Source organism: Cucurbita moschata, unplaced genomic scaffold (assembly GCF_002738365.1).
Source record: "Cucurbita moschata cultivar Rifu unplaced genomic scaffold, Cmos_1.0 Cmo_Scf00020, whole genome shotgun sequence".
NCBI classification, from domain to species: Eukaryota; Viridiplantae; Streptophyta; class Magnoliopsida; order Cucurbitales; family Cucurbitaceae; genus Cucurbita; species Cucurbita moschata.
In genome coordinates, this window is record NW_019268536.1 from 3195550 (window position 1) to 3213949 (window position 18400).

The window sequence follows — 18400 nt, forward strand, 5'->3', positions numbered from 1 at the left end:
TTTTACTATTTCGTGTTATGTCATATGAGGGTGTATGATCGTTCACCAAAATCAAGTCTACACCCGTCAGGGCTAAAATGCCCCATAATGTACTATATAGGGGATATGACTACTTGATGTTGTTACCTAATCGCTTTTAACTTATACCATTGCTTTCTTTCAAATTATTTTCAACATATTTCCTCGCTCACATTTTCTAAAACATTTATCTCAAACGTGAGTCTAAATTTCTCACATCCGACTTATTCATAATGTTAGAACAAGTACCACACAATTACTATTCTGTTGCTGCAAGAATGTGATTATAACAATTTAGTATTTTTCGAGCATTCGTGTACCTAATTCATTAAAAAAATAATAATAATGATTAAAATGGTCGTTATCTTTTGAAAGTTCAAACTCTAAAAATACATTTTAAAAATATATGGACGAAAACGAAACAAAAATAAATAAATAAATAAATGGAAAAGTTGAATTATTGTAACGATAATTAAAATGTATGGTCCCACATATGAAATGAAAGAAAAATAATTATATGAATGATGACACTGAAGACAAAGAAAAGTATTAGGATAGATGAAATGAGGGGCAGATGCATGAAGTTGAATTATATATCCCATAAAATGTGAGTAGCAGAATCATTAAAAAGTGGCTTAGGATTTGAAAAAGTGATATCAAAAATGGGGCATGCCGCACCCATTTCATTGCTTTTGGAGTATCAACCAATAATGCGCCTCAACTTTGTCCCTAACAAAAAAGTGTACATTTTTAATTTTTAAATTATATATATATATAAATACTATGGTAACCGATTAGAATTTAATTCTTTATTTAGATTATTGTTTTAAATTTAGAAGGCTCAAGTTCATCTATTAAAATTTCTTTCATTTTTTCTAATTGAATCGAGATTTTCAAAGTAAATGTGATACAATAAGGAATCAATACAAGGGGAATAAGATTCGGATTACCTTGTTGATCTAATATCTCAAGACAAAAACATTTGATTGAGATTCGAATCACTCCTCAAGCAAGATCGATCATGTCTAGCTTGAATGATTCTTGTTGATCAAATATCTCAAACACTTGTTTGAGATTCGAATCACTCCACAAGCAAGATTGATCCTGTCGAGCTTGAATGATTCTACATGCAACCTAAACTACATAGAATTGCAAAGAAACTTAGCCATTGGCTAGAGAAGAGCACAAATGCTTCTTTTACTAAATATTTTCAAATCTACCTTACAAATACAACATACATAGCTTTATATAGTCTCAAAATGAAAAAGACATTCCAAAAATTGTAACATTCATAGTCATAATTAACCATTATGTAATTGTAACCTAAAGTAAATTAAAAGTCTTAAAATACAATAATGAAATATAATAACTCTAAATTGTAACCCACTCAAAATTTATAACCATCAAATTTCATTCCTCATGAATTGCAACTTCTTTTGATAATTTTGACGACATTTTCTTCACATCTTCATTGAAGTATACCGTATGATTGATGTCTCTTGGTTCATATCAGAATGTCTCAATCTATTCCATTGCAACGGTTCTTTCTCAATTGTGTTTTTGAATTGCTCATACCTCGCCGGAGTCAAATTTGCAAATTCGAAACAAATCAAACACAAATTAAGAAGGGTTCGAGTCTTTTTGAATCTTTCATAAGAACATGCTAAATTCGGAATCATCGAACAAGAGTTAAAAACGGATATTGGATTTTTGATTAATTTTCATGATTGAATATAGGTATTTTAGTAAGTATTTCTTTATCGAATATAGGTAAGGATGTGTATGTCTAGTTTAAGTTAAAATGTTGGGTCGCTACACTAAAGACCCAAACCCATTTATAGTGTCAAATCCACTAAAATCTTAAGGCACCCAATCATAAATTAGTGAATTTAATCTAACTTCTAACCATGGCGGCCCTAACCGCTCCGAAATCATTGGGTAATACCTAAGAATTGGGGAGACTTGTGGAAATTTTATATTTCTCCTAACATGTTATATCTCGAAGGAATCTTTTGTTCTTTAATAGGCAATGTCGGGCTATATTATGGTCGAAAGGGTGTAAAAACATGTTCCTAACAGATACGTTTTAAAATCATGAAACTGACGGTAACATGTAACTGACAAAAATGGATAATATTTACTTGCTGTGAGTTTAAGCAAAGAACGCAACATTCTTTAATTATTTATATATATATATATATTTTGTTTCTTTTATATTTGTTTTATGACATTATTATTTTTAATTTCTTTTATATTATTTTGTTTATTTTGTTTATATATATATTCTAAATTTCTTTTCTAGCTATAAAATATACTTCAAACATTTTTAAACACATTATATTTATATCAATAAATTAACACAACTATTCCTTCACTTCATACTCATTTTAAATACATGATTTTATAATATGAATAAACTAACAAATAATTATTCATTCACTTTATATTATTTTTAAATATATTATTTATAATAAAAATAAACTAACAAACCATCATAAATTTTGTTTTAATTTTAAGAATAAACTAACAAACAATCATCTATAACTCTGAATTTTTTTATTATTTTATTTAGTTTCTTAATAAACAACTATTTATTCACTTTATACTAATTTTAAATATATTATTTTATAATATGAATAAACTAACAAACAAGTGAATGAACTAACAAACAATCATCCATAAATTTTGTTTTAATTTTAAGAATATGGTTTATGATACATTATTAAATGTAATTTATACATACATTTAAGTTAATTTAAAATAAAAGCATATAGTGTTGAATGTTCATATATTTTAGTAATTTTAAAATATATTATTTTGATTTTACTAATTTTTAAATTGATTTTTTTAAATTGAAATTTTTTATATTTGTTAGTTGGAAAACTACTTTCCATCTCTGATGGAAAGTAAATATGAGTTTTATTAAAAATTGTTCAAAATATTTTATTTATTATTTTGTTTAGTTTCTTTAATTCTTTTATATTTTTATTATTTTATTAATTTTTTTAGTTTCTTTTTTTATATATTTTTAGTTTTTTTTTATTATATTTAGTTTCATCTTTTTTTTTTATTATTTTATTATTTTGTTCCGTTTCTTTTATATATATATATATTTATAAATTTTGTTTACTTTCTTTTATATAATTTACTATTTACTTAAAATACTTTAATATTTCATACACATTATTTATGACATAAATAAATTAACAAACAAATTATTTATTCATTTTATACTAATTTTAAATATATTATTTTATAACGTGAATAAACTAACCAACTACTATTCAAATAGTTTATATTATTTTAATATGAATAAACTATCAATTTTTATTTTAAAAATATGATTTATCGATTATTGAATATGATTTATACATACTTATTTTGAAACAACCTATATAGTGTTACCTATCGTTTTCATTTTATAGAATCTTAAATATATTTTTTTTTTAAATTGGAAATTTTTATATTTGTGTTGTTGGAAAACGATTTTAGAATTATTTTTACTTTTCATCTATTATTTTTCTATCGGGCTTGGTGGAAAGTAAATGAATCTAAATACCGAGTTTTATCAAAAGTTGCTCAAAATATTTGACCGTTCTAGTGTTTACTATAGCTTATATATCAACGTTTTGTATAAAACTAAGATATATAATTCTAAATTCTAATGTATTTATTATGTCTACGTTGCAACGTTATTCTATTATAATTTATATTTTATTTTTATTTTTATGATAATTTGGGGTCCTCCAACTTGTTATAAGTAATTTATTAGGTCTACGTTCCAACATTATTCTATCACAATTTATATTTTATTTTTATTTTTATGATAATTTAGGGTCCTCCAACTAGTATAAGTAAATCTATTTCAATGTAAGTATTTTTGTATTTTTGTTATGTAAAGTTTCTTTAAACTAATCATTTTTATTCTTTGAAGTGCGATATTTAGTTGTCTTAGTTCTATGACAATGTTGAATTAGATGTTACAATTTATCTCGTTGGTTATGAATTTGTTTTTTTGAATAATTATAGATTGATTTGTGTTTGTTTGTAAACTTTTAATATTTTTTATGTAAAATTTTATCGACAACCCAACAATCCAATGTGAACCCAATCTAAAAATAGAGAGTTGGGTTGTGAAAATTTTCTGGTTGGGTTGGGTTACCAATCCACAACGGGAACTTTTAGATTGGATAAAAAAAAATCTCTCAAACCTAATTCAATCCAAACCATGTACACTCCTACTAAAAATTTAGAGTCGTTGTAGATATTTTCGTATTCGAGAATCGACAAATTCACTTTCATAATTTGTTTGGAGAATTGTATTTTAAACCATTATTTGATATTAGTACTATCATAATTTTTTTTGAAGGTAGGAATACTTTAAACCTTTTATCGTAGGAGTGAAGTAATTTTCTGGTAGTTTGAAATAAAAAACACCTTATTAATATGATTTGAATAAGATATTATATCACAATATATTAAATATTCAAATATATTATTTGACCAATATTATCTACGTGTATGTGACCGTTGAGTTGAGTCAAACTAACCTCTCATACTCTCTTGACAAAATAAAACTCTAATTTTGGAGAATTATCACCAAACTCTCTCCTTTAATTACTTTAGAATTTTCTTTCAAGGAGCGCCACAAGCATTAGCCTTATATTAGTCATAGCAAGGAAGATCTGGTGGGATATAAATAACTTCTGCATCGTTGGGATACTTTAAGGAGTCTTGCAAATGATATCTACAAAAGTAGAATTCTTGCTATCGTATATATTGTTTTTTTTTTTATTCTTAATAAAATCAAACCGATTAATCAATACTTCCGCTATATGGATGAAGAGTTCATTCCTTTCCTTGTTGGCTTCTATTAATCTATTCCCTTTAACAATTTGTCCATAAAGGCACGGCCAATTCCTTGACCGAACCAATTGATTTTTTTTTTTTTTTTTGTTTAGATCGTAATTCATATTGAATTTCAACAAACGAGTCTTCCATGAAGCATTGTGAGCCTATACCTATAATTTTTAACGAAAATCTCTTCAAAGTGAGCAATGGATAGGGTTCGTGCTTGGCCGACCTCAACTTCGGTTTGAGCTCGTGGTAACGGTATAGATAACATACTTTATCTCATTGTATGTACTAGTGTTAGTCAAAACCTTCTTCCACCTCGGACCAATCCTCCCATGGTAGAGACCAAGGAGATTTATTGTCCTCGTGGTCTCTACGTGTGGTGATCTTGGCCCATTTTGTAAGAGCTAGGCCCAAATCTTCCTCTATTCAAGGCCCATTAAGGTCATAAGGTCGAATTGGGCTTGAAAAATGGGCTTTACAAAATGGGGCTGCTGGGCTTAATAAAAAACGGGGTCTGGTTGGTTGTACGGAACACGCTCCCATTCTGAAATAATGGAGCTTTTTACAGTAATTGTTCGTCCTTATTGGTCCGTGTTATTCACGCTGCTATAAGTCGCGTCACCCCGTCCTTCTCCATAATATCTATATGATTCCCTCCTTTGATTTCGACCTCTCCCTCGATCTAATATATAAATATTTATTTATTTATTTGTACTAACAAAAAAAGAAAAAAAAGAAAAAGAAAAAATAAAAAAAGCGTCCATCATCGATCACCATTCACCATTCACCATTCACCATTCACCAATACGGATACATAAGCGTTTCCTTCCTTCTCTCTCCTGAAATCCTGGTTTCATTTTTTGTTGCAAAGCCTTTTTCGACAAAAAAGTATTCTGGTCTCCCTCATTTTTCTTCCCCCCTTTTCCCTCTTCCAAGAACTGTAATCTCTCCTTCTTCTTCTTCCTCTTCTTGATTTGCTCCATTTTCTCAATCTTGTTCTTGTTGTTGTTCTTCAATTTTGTTCTTCTGTTTTGATTAGATTTGGATTGGATTCTTCTTCTTCTTCATCATCGTCATCAGCGCAGATGAGACCGCTCCAGCCGCCACAGGGTGTGAATCCGACCACCGATCGTCCTCGTCGCCGTCCCAATCTAACTCTTCCTCTTCCGCAGCGGGACAATACGTCTTTGGCGGTTCCTCTCCCTTTGCCTCCTACCTCCTCCAACGCTGCGCCTCCTTCCACCAGTCAACTTCACAACGGCATCCGCCCGCCGGACCCTCTTCCTCAGCAGCATCAGCCTTTTAGCCTTGCGGACTTCGAGAGAGTGAGCCAAATCGGAAGTGGATGTGGAGGTACCGTCTACAAAGTGATTCACCGACCTTCTGGCCGCGTCTATGCTCTCAAGGTTATTTACGGTAACCACGAGGATGCGGTTAGGCTCCAGATGGGCCGAGAGGTCAAGATCCTTCGCGACGTTGACAATCCCTATGTGGTCAAGTGCCATGATATGTTCGATCATAACGGGGAAATCCAGGTTCTCCTTGAGTACATGGATCGGGGCTCTTTGGAAGGAACGCATATCCCTCAGGAGCACCATCTCTCTGATTTGGCTCGCCAGATTCTTAGTGGCCTCGCCTATCTCCATAGCCGCCGCATCGTCCATCGCGATATCAAGCCCTCGAATCTCCTTATCAATTCCCGAAGGCAGGTTAAGATCGCTGATTTCGGCGTCGGTCGAATTTTGGAACAGACTATGGATCCTTGCAATTCCTCAGTTGGAACTATTGCGTACATGAGCCCTGAGAGAATCAATTCCGATCTAAATCAGGGCCAGTACAATGGCTATGCTGGGGACATTTGGAGCTTTGGGGTTAGCATATTGGAATTCTATCTCGGACGGTTTCCTCTCGCTGTCGAGAGGCCTGGGGATTGGGCGAGCTTGATGTGCGCTATATGTATGGCTCAGCCACCGGAGGCGCCGCCCACTGCTTCGTCGGAGTTTCGCCACTTCATTGCCTGTTGTTTGCAGAGAGAGGCTCGGAGAAGATGGACTGCAGCTGCATTACTGGAACATCCGTTCATAACGACGAAAAATGGAGCGAATCAATACCAGAATCAGCCGGCTCATCACCAGAATCTTCGTCAACTGTTACCTCCTCCGCCCCTTCATCCTTCCAGCCTTTCCTGAGAAAGACAGCCTTTAATATTTTGGTTCTCCTTTTTTTCTTGAATTACTCTGTCTTCCTGAGAAGCATGACGCCATTATTGTCCTGTAATTTGCCTGGAATAGCCGAAAGGGATGGTAAATTATTTGCTGTTTAGATCAGTAAATCATATGTTTTTCACAACATTTTTCAGAACAATGCAAAAATTCTGTAATCTTTTGCCGGTGGCTGAAATATTAAGCTAAGTCAAATTCGTTTAAGCTTTCCTTAACTCAATGCTCTTTAGATTAGATTGTGGTCTTCTTTTGGATATATATGACTGTTCTTATTCGCTTTTCTTGCCTTTCCTCAGTTGGGTATTATAGAAAGAAAGAATCCCCTCTTTGTGCCTTCTTCAATCATCTGTATTTGTTTGTGTAAGCAAACCCTCTTCGTGTTTCCTTCAATCATTTGTATTTGTTTGTTGAATGATTGGCGTTGGTCTGTTCCAATCTATTCTCTCCTTTGCCCTGTAACTCTGGCTTCTGCAATGCCTCTTTTTGGCATTCATTTCAAAGCTGATGAATGGCAGAAGAGGAGCTGCTATATGGAGTGTGATATAATCATATCGGCGTTGTTCAATGGAGGGGCTGAATCAGCCCACCATGAAAGGATTTTGACTTGAAATTGACCTTTTATGATGACACAGATCTCACGTTACAGAACTTGGCCCTTAATGTTGAAAAACTCCCCTGAGTTTACACGTTTTAAAGCCAGTTCAACTTGACCAAATCAAGCACATTTAATGGGGCAGACAAGGAGAATTAGCTTTGGACGTGAGGGTCTAGACTTTTTGTCTGCATTTTCCACAAACCCCTTTTCTTCCACACATGGATACCGTGCTTTTGGGTCAATCCATTTTTACGAGCAAAATGCTCCAGAGTTGAAAGCTTTTCCCCCTCTGCTAAGTACCCTCCAAAAAACACAGCAGTTATTCCTTCCAAATCTAATAAAAGGTCAAATTTCTAACTGTAAAGAAGATCAGAAACTGAATCCAACCCCGTCCAATAGGAAGTAGATTACGGCTAATTAATCTGTTTTTATTACTACTTTTCTAAAGTACATACTTTGTGGAATGTGATAAATAAGCAGCAAGTCAAAGTTAAATGGGGAAAAACGCCAGAGGACGATATTTCGCAGAAGTTTCCTAGCTGCGCTGCTCTGAAGCTTCGCTATATTTGCCTTCCCTTCCCATCAGCCACCCAACTCATCTTCTTCGTCGCTTGATCTATAATTTTGGTCAAGTCCCAGAATCTTATTTCGGAGAAACTTCCTTCTGGCTGGCCTTTGCCGGCTGTGCTGGCCAGAGCTTTTATTCTTAAGCAACTGAATCACCTATACGATCCAAACTAGTGGGACCCGTTGGTTCTTGTCTTATTTTCGCTCCTTCTTGCTTTTGAAGGTTGGTATCTCAGCTCGATTTGGGGAGTTCTTGATCATTCTGGAGCTGGGATTCGACCTGGATATCCTCGTCGCGGCAGTGCAAGTTCATCTCCAATCTGGTAAATACTCCCTTGCTCTTACTGTTGTTGGGGTAACTAAATCTCGTTTTAATCTTGATTCGATCTGATTTCTTCATCCTGTAAGTTAAGAATGCTTTGGATTTGACTTGTGGAAGATGAAGTACCTGATGAGTAGCATATGTAAATCAATCCAGATTTAACTGATCGACATAACTATGCTTGCAGATGGGATCAACAGAGGAGAAAACAAATTACCTATCAGATGAAGGAACTCCGTTGAAGTCCTCACCGGTCGCGAAAAACGTATCGCATAGCTTCGATTGCGAGACGGGTCCTGTTCATTCTTCCCCAGATGTTACAAGATGGTGGAAGACTAACAACATTCGTATTAGACCTCTTAGAAGTGCTTATATAGTGTTAGTTAGAGCAAAGATCAACGTGTTACTACCTTTTGGTCCTTTGGCTATTCTGCTACATTACTTGACCGGAAAGCATGTAAGAATTACTCCTCTTCATGTTCAAACATTGATCTGTTCATAAAATCTTGGATATTCAAACATTCTACTTTTGAGATCTTTCTGCTGGTTAATACCGTGGCTTGTATGATTTATCTTATGGTTCATAATTCCTTGATAATCAGCTTTATATGTCAGGGATGGGTCTTCTTTTTCACTCTACTTGGAATTGCACCCTTGGCAGAGCGTCTCGGTTATGCAACCGAGTAAGATTTGGCTTCCTATACTCTACGTTTATGATTTTTTATCATTTCCATTTGTGCTACACTTACGTTTAAAACAATATTTGTGATGCAGGCAGCTTGCCTTCTACACTGGACCAACAGGTATGAGTGCTACCACGACCAGGCATTGCTTGTTCTGGTCGTTTAATTGGGGATGTTCAGTTAGTTTCCTTAATAACTCGAGTGTTTAATGGACTTTGCAGTTGGCGGTCTTTTGAATGCAACATTTGGAAATGCTACTGAAATGATTATATCGATTTATGCGTTAAAGAGTGGGATGATTAGGGTTGTTCAACAGTCATTACTGGGTTCAATCTTGTCAAATATGCTCCTTGTTCTTGGTTGTGCGTTCTTTACTGGTGGGATTGTTCATCATAAGGTGCAGGTTTTCAATAAGGTACAACGTTTTGATCTCTTGAAAACTATGCTCTGCCTTTACTTTTGTGATATTTGTCTCCTATTTTAGTGGCTTACATTAAAATCTGGTTATTTGGCTGCAGGGTTCTGCTGTTGTTAATTCAGGATTGTTGTTGATGGCTGTTATGGGAACAACTTTTCCGGCTGTTCTTCATTTCACCCACACAGAACTTCATTCTGGAGAGTCAGCACTATCTCTTTCAAGATTTAGCAGTTGTATTATGCTGATTGCATATGCAAGCTACCTTTTCTTTCAACTTAAAAGTCAGCAGGACCTCTATGGTCCTCTTGATGAGGTGAGTCTCTTTGGCAAGATTGGATATTTAGAGGTACCTTTTAGTTGTTAGCATTCCCCGTGCTTAAAAAACGCAGAATCAACGCTATCTTTTCCACGCAGGAACTCTATTTTCAAGCAGAGATGATTTTAATTCTAATGGTTTTTCTCCTTTTGAAATCTTTTTAGGTAGGTGAAGATGAAGTTGAGGATGATTCTGAGATTTATGCTTGGGAAGCAATTGGATGGCTTGCTATCTTGACTGTATGGGTATCTATTTTATCTGGATATCTTGTTGATGCTATCCAGGTAAATTTTATTCTGATTGTTATACCTCATAGTTGATTCATGTTTTGCCATGAGATCATACATATGTTCTTTATAAAATCTTCAATTTCTGCGCTTAGCCAGTAGCAATTATTTTGATCACTGTCTGTCTTTCTCAGGGAGCATCTGAATCATTGAATTTGCCAGTAGCTTTTATTAGTGTAATTTTGTTGCCAATTGTTGGAAATGCTGCTGAACATGCAAGTGCAATCATGTTTGCCATGAAGGATAAGCTTGTGAGTAATTTCTGGATTTTGTTTTTCATTTTCTTCGAATCATTTCATTTCTTTGGGTTGATTGACCTAAGAGTTACTGTAGGACATCACCCTTGGAGTTGCTATTGGGTCGTCGACACAAATATCCATGTTTGTGGTAAGTCTTGAGAATGATCCATAATTTCCATTAGTTTGACTTTTGTTGGCTTGGAACTGTAAAAATTTTGGATTGGTAATTGTACTGTGTGCCATTAATGATTGTAGATCCCGTTTTGCGTGGTTGTTGGATGGTGCATGGGGGAACCAATGGACTTGAACTTTAAACTCTTTGAGACAGCAACTTTGTTCATCACTGTTCTAGTGGTGGCCTTTATGTTGCAGGTGCGTTATCTTCCATTCATCCTCTTAAATTCCTTTGCAATTTAATAGCTATTCTGTATAACATGTAAGATCCTACCTTTGGTGAGAGAGAGGAACGAAGCATTCTTTATAAGGGTGTAAAAATCTCTCTCTAACATGCGCGTTTTAAAACTGTGGGCTGACGGCGATACGTAATGGACCAAAGCGGACAATATCTATTAATGGTGAGCTTGAGCTGTTACAAATGGTATAAGAGTTAGATACTGGGTGGTGTGCCAATGAGGACGTTGGGCCCCAAAGGGGGTGGATTGTGAGATTCCACATTTGTTGGAGAGGGGAACGAAGTATTTCTTATAAGAGTGTTAAAACCTCTCCCTAGTAGACACATATTAAAACTATGAGGTTGATGGTGATACGTAACGAGTTAAAGCGAACAATATCTGCTAGTAGTGGGCTTGAGTTGTTACAAAACAACTCTGCCCAGTGGGACTATTCTTTTGAATCTTCTAGTCCTTTTCCATTAAAGAGTTCTCATTCATATGCCAAAAGTCGTTCGATCAAAACACGAATTTAGTATAAATGACTTCATTTTGTATGCTCTGTGTCAAGTCATTGTTCTCATCTTCTTGGCATTTATCATATCTGTAATATTTGCAGGAGGGGACATCCAATTATTTCAAAGGTCTAATGCTTATTCTATGCTACCTCATAGTGGCAGCCAGCTTTTTTGTACACATTGACCCTACTAATGGTGAGTAGTTACTCCTTGAATCCACCACACTTACAAAATCGGTTTATCCCTACGCATTACTGCCAATGAATTTAACTAAAGATTCTGAGCACATAATTATTTATGGATTACTACTCAGATAATGACTAACCCTCGAAGCAAGTATGTCCCTGGGAATTTACTGCAACCTGAACCTTTGCATTGCATTGGTTCTCAAACCACCATTGCTTCAGTTCGATGGAACCTGCAAACATTGGAGGACTCACACAAATGGGTTGGTCTTTAAATGGAGTTTGGTTTCATTTGTTGAACTGTACTGTAATCTTTTTGTGGCTTGACAGTTCATCTTTTTTCTCATTATCATCTTCTTCTTTAACATGTTTATCATAAACTTGAGAGCTGTAATCTTTCTATATTCATTGATTGTAAGCTCTTCCTTTGAATGTTCCTCTAGTTTTCTCTAACCAACCGATCAAACTACATATCACCACATGATATGCAGCACCAGGATTGTTTCTGGAATTTTGGTAAAATGATTCACCATAAGTTGACAAAGGGTTATCTCTATCGACTGAGAATTATAGGCATTAACAAGCAATGGTGAGTCCTAATGTAGCAAAATGAAAATCAGTGCATGGGAATGAGAGGAGAGAGTAGCAGGGCTAAGGCTTTTAAAGGGGAGAGATTGAGCTGAACAATCCATTGGAAGTAAGTATTTAACCAAGCAGCCTCAAGAGCAGGTCTAGTTCAACCATGGGGTGTGCATTTCTAGAAAATTGAAATGCAAAAGATGGAGGAAGATGCTTCCGTAATAGTCTAAGCCCACCGTTAGTAGATATTTTCCCCTTTGGCCCGTTCCGTATCACCATGAACTTCACGATTTTAAAACGCGTCTATTAGGGAGAGGTTTCCACACCCTTGTAAGGAATATTTTGTCCCTCTCTCCAACCGATGTGGGATCTCACAATCCACCCCTCCTGGGGCCTAGTGTTCTCGCTGGCACATTACTCAATGTCTAACGATAATACCGTTTGTAACAACCCAAGCCTACCACTAGCAGAGATTGTCTAGTTTAGCCTATTACGTTTCGTTGTCAGACTCATAGTTTTAAAAAGCGTCTATTAAGGAGAGGTTTTTACACCTTTATAAAGAATGTTTCGTTCTCCTCTACAATTGTTGTGGAATCTTACAACTTCTAACTTCTGTGTGAGATCTATGTACAACTTTTTGACTTAGGTAAATAGAATATATTGTAATGAAACAATCACAATCAACGACAATATGTATAGTTATATAATCTGAAATCTTACCAAATCCAATCCCACTTAGCAATTAATCATAAAGAAAGTTAAGTTTTTTATTCCTCTTCTGATGAGAAAGCCTGTAGTAAACATTGTTCCCCAGTATATGTCGACAAACAATTATCCTACTCATAAAACGTATCTGGGTCAGAACTGCTAACCTTAAAATTTCTCCAATTGGAAGAATGGGCTTTACTTGCTGTTGTCTTGCCAAGTGAGCAATAATTGGAATCATCAAAGTGAGTTCTTCTTCTTACCAAGCCTCACAGAGTCGATATAATTTGTGAGGCAATGAGCAGAAATGCCTGGAAGTGCCAGTCCTATTACCCTTACCAATAAGCAAAACCATCCCTCCCTGTACTCAGCTCCATATGTGTAGCCCATCACCAAGCTTCTGATCAGCTCCCATAAAGCATTGAGATATTCCGGTATCAGGTATCTAATCCCAAAGAAGTTCTTGTTCGATTCCTCATCTACTTCCTTCAAATATGCAGATTGCAAAAACAAATTCACACAATAAGAACCACAAAGTGGGGCGACTAATAGTGTAAGAGTCTAAGCTCATTATTAGTAGTTCCTTTTAGGTTTTTCCTTTCGGGTTTTTCCTCAAGGTTTTTAAAACGCGTATACTACGAAGAGGTTTCCACACCCTTATAAGGAATGCTTTCATCCCCTCTCTAACCGATGTGGGACCTCACAATCCATCCCTCTTGGGAGCCCAGCATCCTTGCTGGCACAACACTCGATAATACCATTTGTAACAACCCAAGCCACCGCTAGCAGATATTGTCCTCTTTGGACTTTTCCTTTTAGGCTTTCCCTCAAAGTTTTTAAAACGTGTCTACTAGGGAAAGGTTTCCACACCCTTATAAAGAATGCTTCGTTCTCCTCTCCAACTAATGTGGGACCTCACAAGTAACAACAGCATACCAGCACATTTTATTCTTAATATGATTCAGGTTCATTATTACATATTCTAGCTTAGTAAACTACACAAAACAGGAGGCAGAAAAATGTACTTACATTCTCAGTGAATAGGCTGTCGTAGTATAGACAAACCCCAAAATGCTTATAGAAAAAAGCTTTATCGTCGTAAGGCAGCCTAGGTACAAGGTCATTGCAGTAGACAACCCTGAAGTACCTTGGATTAGGCTTCATCAAATGAGCCTCCATGAACTGCGCCAGTTGCTTGTTGCCGACCCTAGGCTGCCCAAATGTATACACACCTAATAGCCTGTCCATTATTTCCATTTCCTTATGCAGTACCAGAACTGTAGGGAACAGAACTGCAAGCGCCCCGCCTAAACTATGACCAGTGACCACAAACTTCGCATTTTTATGCTCCATAAGCAATCTCCTGAGCTTAAGTTTCACTGCATAGTATGCAGACAACTGCACCATTTCCGGGGTAACCGCGTCGAACTGTTCAGAGTCCAAAGATGGATGTAATCTAACCTGTTCAATGTTGGAAAGGTCTGAAGAAATGGAGCTTAACTTATGGTGACCTTTGAAGCTGTTGGCATCATTTCTGTTGCCCAAACCAAGAGCTTCTAAGAAGCCTATGTGAATCTTCCCAACTTCCGGGATCTCATACCAAGAGTAGTCAAAATCAGTGCACCAGTCATCTGCATCAAAAGGTTCTGTGCCCCTGAAGCTGATCAATATCAGATTGGCGTCTTTAGGCTTATCACACAGTATGAACACCTGCGTAGAGCTGTCCTTTAGGAAATCTACCAAATTTTGTGATGGTCAAGAGACAAACAGAACCAGGTTATTCAATTAGTTGGCTTAAGTAATGAAACTAAAGACAGTATTTTCCACTAGATGATCATGCAAGTTCTCTTCTTACCATTCCAGCAATTGTAGAAGCCCACGAAATGCATCTGCTTCATTATTAACGATCAAAGTTAGTCTGAAATGACACATAAATTATAACCGCTCAAGCCCACCGCTAACAGATATTGTCCTCTCTGAGACGCCCCTCAAGATTTTTAAAACGCGTATGCTAGGACACCCCTCAAAGTTTTTAAAACGTGTATGCTAGGAAGAGGTTTCCACACCCTTATAAAGGGTGTTTCGTTCTCCTCTCCAACCGATGTGGGATCTCACAATTCACCCCCTTCCGGGAGTCCAGCGTCCTCGCTGACACTTGTTCCTTTCTCCAATCGATGTGGGACCCCCACCAAATCCACCCCCTTCAGGGTTAAGCCTCCTTGTTGACGCATCGTCCGATGTTTGGTTCTGATACCATTTGTAATAGTTTAAGCCCACCGCTAGCAGATATTGTCCTCCCTTGGGTTTCCCTTTCGGGCTTCCCCTCAAGATTTTTAAAAATCGTTTGTTAGGAAAGGTTTCCACACTTTGTTTTTGTTCTCCTCCCCAACTAACGTGAGACAATATGAAAAGCAATGAAATAACCTGCCTTCCAGCGGCGAAGAACAACATTCTGAATGACCTTTTCATTCTCGTAGGATAGTTTTGAAGCCATGATGCAAAGATCCATTAGAGTCCGATTGCCCATTTCAAGTCTGAAGCCTCTTTCTTCATAAACAGAATCAGTAGCTCCTTCAAGAATTTGTTCTTCATTTAATAGATTCATTCGCCCATCTAACAGCCCAATGGTGCTGATAAATGTCTCTGTGCCCCTCTGTGGCACTACCACTTCACCTGCGCATCCAAAAATAGCAGAGATTTCAATGCCTATTCTGTAAAATCTAGACATGTGATGTTCCAAGTTGGTCGAGATTCAAAAGCATGTGGCCCCGTACCGCGCACGATGTTGCAGAACAATCCCGAGATATTGCCATTCATAGACAGAAGATTGAGACTGAATTCCACCACATTGCCAGTCCATTCCATTGGTTTCGCCAGAGCGGCTATCACTTTTCGAATCAGAATCGACACCACTATGACCCACCTGCGTCCCAAAACCATCGCACCAAAAACACCCTCCTCGGAGCCCTCAAAGAATCTCCGTCCACCGTCGCCATCCGGCCAAACCCAACACCGGAAAACGTCTCTGATTCCACCCTTCTCTGGCCGCACAACAAGGTAGCTAAAATCATCGCCGTCGTTACCAGCATTGTTACGGGTAGTGGCCATGTTTAGAAAACCCCTTCTAGTATGAATCTAAAGAAGACGCCTCCAGAAGAACAGCCAGCAATTCGTATATATCAAGAAAAGTAAAAGGGATGCGGTTATATCGGTACCTTAGCCCATTCTGCGTCCCCAACTGAACTTATCATCTAATACGTGTATATCGGATATATCCTCAAATGTAAAGAAGACGCAAATCGGCATTAAACCCACTGTTTGAGTGTGAAAAGCTTCGTTAATTTCAACCTTCCCGCATATGGGTAACCTTCTAAGATCAGATTCCATTACCCAAATGAAAGTTATCATCTAGAGAATGCGTGGAAGTCCGGAAAAAATGGGGGAAAAGTAGCCTTGAAAGAGAATATGGAATACGGCGATGGTGTTGGGGTGGGTGGTGCCGTGGCGTATAATGTACAAAACAGAAACTCGAGCAGCCTACGGTTTGTTGTGCAATATGCATCATCGCACTCTCACGCATGGTTGTGGTTACTTTTTCAAACCCCGGTGGACAGAAAGATAGATTTGTTGGGTATGTCTGCGTTCCAAACTCCTTTATATTGTATCAATACAGTTGCATGATCGATCATCAAAATTATGTCTACACCCGTCATACCTAAAATGCCCCATAGCTAAAATGCTCCAAAATGTAGTACAGGGGATATGTCTAGTTGTCACTTCTTTCTACGTTATATGCTATCAAAGTCGTTGTTACCTAATTGTTTTTAGTTTATAACATTACTTTCTTTTAAATTGTTTTTAACGGATTAACTCGCTCGTGTTTTTGAAAACATTTCTCTCAAACGTGGTTCGAGGCTTGAGTATACACCAACGTTGTCCACAAAATTTGAATTTCTTATAGTTGACTTGTTTGCTAGGTTAGAACAAGTGTCGCACAATTACTATCCTGTTGTCGTAAGATTTTGAGTATGATATCTTGCACGGCCACCCAGTCTTCATTGGAACCATCATTTGAAGGAAATAATGATAAGTTTTGCAAGACTTTTATTTTAGGTTCGATAATATATCACTCCTGTGTCAATTATGAATTTGTGGCACAATAGCAAGGACACGAAAGTTGGAGGTTTGACACGTTTGTCTAATAATATATATATATATATATATATTTTCTTTTAGGTGATTTAGGATCAACTCCGACCTTTTTATAGGATCAAATCCGACCTTTTTAGGTGAAAGTTGGAGGTATGTTTTAGGTAATTAGCCAACAACGGTCACTTGAGTGATTGTAGACGATTTTATAGCAAACATTACACGTGTTTTTCAGGTAATTAGCCATCAATAGTCACTCGAATGATTGTAGACGATTTTGCAACAAAAATTACACGTTATGTACTTTGGGTAATTAGCCATCGATGATTACTTTAAAGGCGATGACATGATTTTTATGGAAATATTACAAGTCGTGTGAATGGGTAATTAACTATTAATGTTCCTCAATTTTATTTATATAAAGTTTTGCATATTTGTTCCAATAGGAAAGTGTCTTATTCAATACTCAACCTTCTTCAAAAGGTTTTTCATACACGGGCAAGATTGTGACGCGAGAGTAACCAATAGAAGAAGCCAGTCATGACGCAACTTTAGAGTTTTGATATTTTTCTGAAAAGCATGTGAACGAGGATAAAGTATGCTAAAAAGAGCTATATTGGTGTGACGGAATAATCTTTACTCTTAGAAGTATTTTAAGACAAGTAAGTAATATGGTGTAAATTAAATTTAAAATGTTTTTATACAATTTATCATGAGTGTCAGGACGCTAGCCTCGACATTTTTCTATATATATGGTGTTTGGATGATCTCTAAAGGAGACTTCATTGAACGGGTCTCACAGGACATGTGTTTGGACGCATGAGGAGAAATTACAAAATTTGGGATACGAATCAATGGAATATGGATCCATGGGAGTCATTCGACCACCGACGGGAAGAAGTAGGGGCCGCAAAACACGTAGGCGTGGGCTCCTTCCAATTTCCCAGCTTTGTGATTTCTGCCCCGAAACTGTTTGTGAAAATGCCGCAGAGGCAGACCCCACTCCAAACTTGTCGTGGAGCGCAACTTTTGCGAGCTCGTGATTACCCACCACACAACCTATGCTTAGCCCCATCATCTATTCACCACTATCTGTTTTCTTTTTCTCTCTTATTGCCCCTTTCCTTTTCCAATTTTTTCTTGGGTTTTGCTCACTATCACCGACACTTCACAATTTTTAGCAACTGAGTATTGTAAAGTAGAACACTTTCAATGTTGCAAAAGAGAAAAGTAGTCTTCAAAAAAGATCCTTCAATTCGTTGTATCTTTGATGAAAATCTGATAATGATTTGAAAGAAATGGGCTCATTATTACATCCACATCTTGTCACTCCCCAAGATCCTCTAATTTT

General features: G+C 36.6%; 3 protein-coding genes across 4 annotated transcripts; 2 read left to right on the top strand and 1 right to left on the bottom strand.

Annotated features, from left to right (window-relative positions):
• The first annotated feature begins 5636 nt into the window (after positions 1-5636).
• On the top strand, positions 5637-7377 carry LOC111457729 (mitogen-activated protein kinase kinase 5-like). Its single transcript, XM_023100108.1, has 2 exons — positions 5637-5815; positions 5915-7377. Exon 2 carries the CDS (start codon positions 5961-5963, stop codon positions 7062-7064), a length of 1104 nt encoding a protein of 367 aa, XP_022955876.1. The 5' UTR covers positions 5637-5815; positions 5915-5960; the 3' UTR covers positions 7065-7377.
• Positions 7378-8187: 810 nt separating this feature from the next.
• Positions 8188-12052, top strand: LOC111457727 (vacuolar cation/proton exchanger 2-like). The gene is made up of 12 exons (XM_023100107.1): positions 8188-8582; positions 8769-9038; positions 9197-9264; positions 9356-9384; positions 9486-9679; positions 9783-9995; positions 10163-10282; positions 10420-10536; positions 10619-10672; positions 10780-10896; positions 11533-11626; positions 11745-12052. Exons 2-12 carry the CDS (start codon positions 8769-8771, stop codon positions 11753-11755), a joined length of 1287 nt encoding a protein of 428 aa, XP_022955875.1. The 5' UTR covers positions 8188-8582; the 3' UTR covers positions 11756-12052.
• An 885-nt stretch (positions 12053-12937) lies between these two features.
• LOC111457726 lies at positions 12938-16460 on the bottom strand. Of its 2 annotated transcripts, XM_023100105.1 has the most exons (5): positions 15675-16459; positions 15329-15573; positions 14756-14789; positions 13930-14636; positions 12938-13386 (listed from the first exon to the last, which is right to left on the bottom strand). In XM_023100105.1, the coding sequence occupies exons 1-5, from the start codon at positions 16006-16008 to the stop codon at positions 13141-13143; spliced, it is 1566 nt and encodes a 521-aa protein (XP_022955873.1). In that variant the 5' UTR covers positions 16009-16459; the 3' UTR covers positions 12938-13140. The 2 variants fall into 2 exon arrangements, with proteins under 2 accessions (XP_022955873.1, XP_022955874.1); XM_023100106.1 differs by lacking the exon at positions 14756-14789 and having other exon boundaries at positions 13930-14610; positions 15675-16460.
• Positions 16461-18400: the final 1940 nt, after the last annotated feature.

Excerpts from the sequence above, each read along its gene's own strand:
- LOC111457729 (XM_023100108.1), top strand. The coding sequence starts at position 5,961 with ATGAGACCGCTCCAGCCGCCACAGGGTGTGAATCCGACCACCGATCGT.
- LOC111457727 (XM_023100107.1), top strand. The coding sequence starts at position 8,769 with ATGGGATCAACAGAGGAGAAAACAAATTACCTATCAGATGAAGGAACT. Across the intron at positions 9,996-10,162 it reads TCTATGGTCCTCTTGATGAG|GTAGGTGAAGATGAAGTTGA; the intron begins GTGAGTCTCTTT and ends AAATCTTTTTAG. Across the intron at positions 10,673-10,779 it reads CACAAATATCCATGTTTGTG|ATCCCGTTTTGCGTGGTTGT; the intron begins GTAAGTCTTGAG and ends TAATGATTGTAG.
- LOC111457726 (XM_023100105.1), bottom strand. The coding sequence starts at position 16,008 with ATGGCCACTACCCGTAACAATGCTGGTAACGACGGCGATGATTTTAGC. Across the intron at positions 14,790-15,328 it reads TTGTTCTTCGCCGCTGGAAG|ATGCATTTCGTGGGCTTCTA; the intron begins GCAGGTTATTTC and ends ATAATGAAGCAG. Across the intron at positions 14,637-14,755 it reads CTTCTACAATTGCTGGAATG|ATTTCCTAAAGGACAGCTCT; the intron begins GTAAGAAGAGAA and ends AAAATTTGGTAG.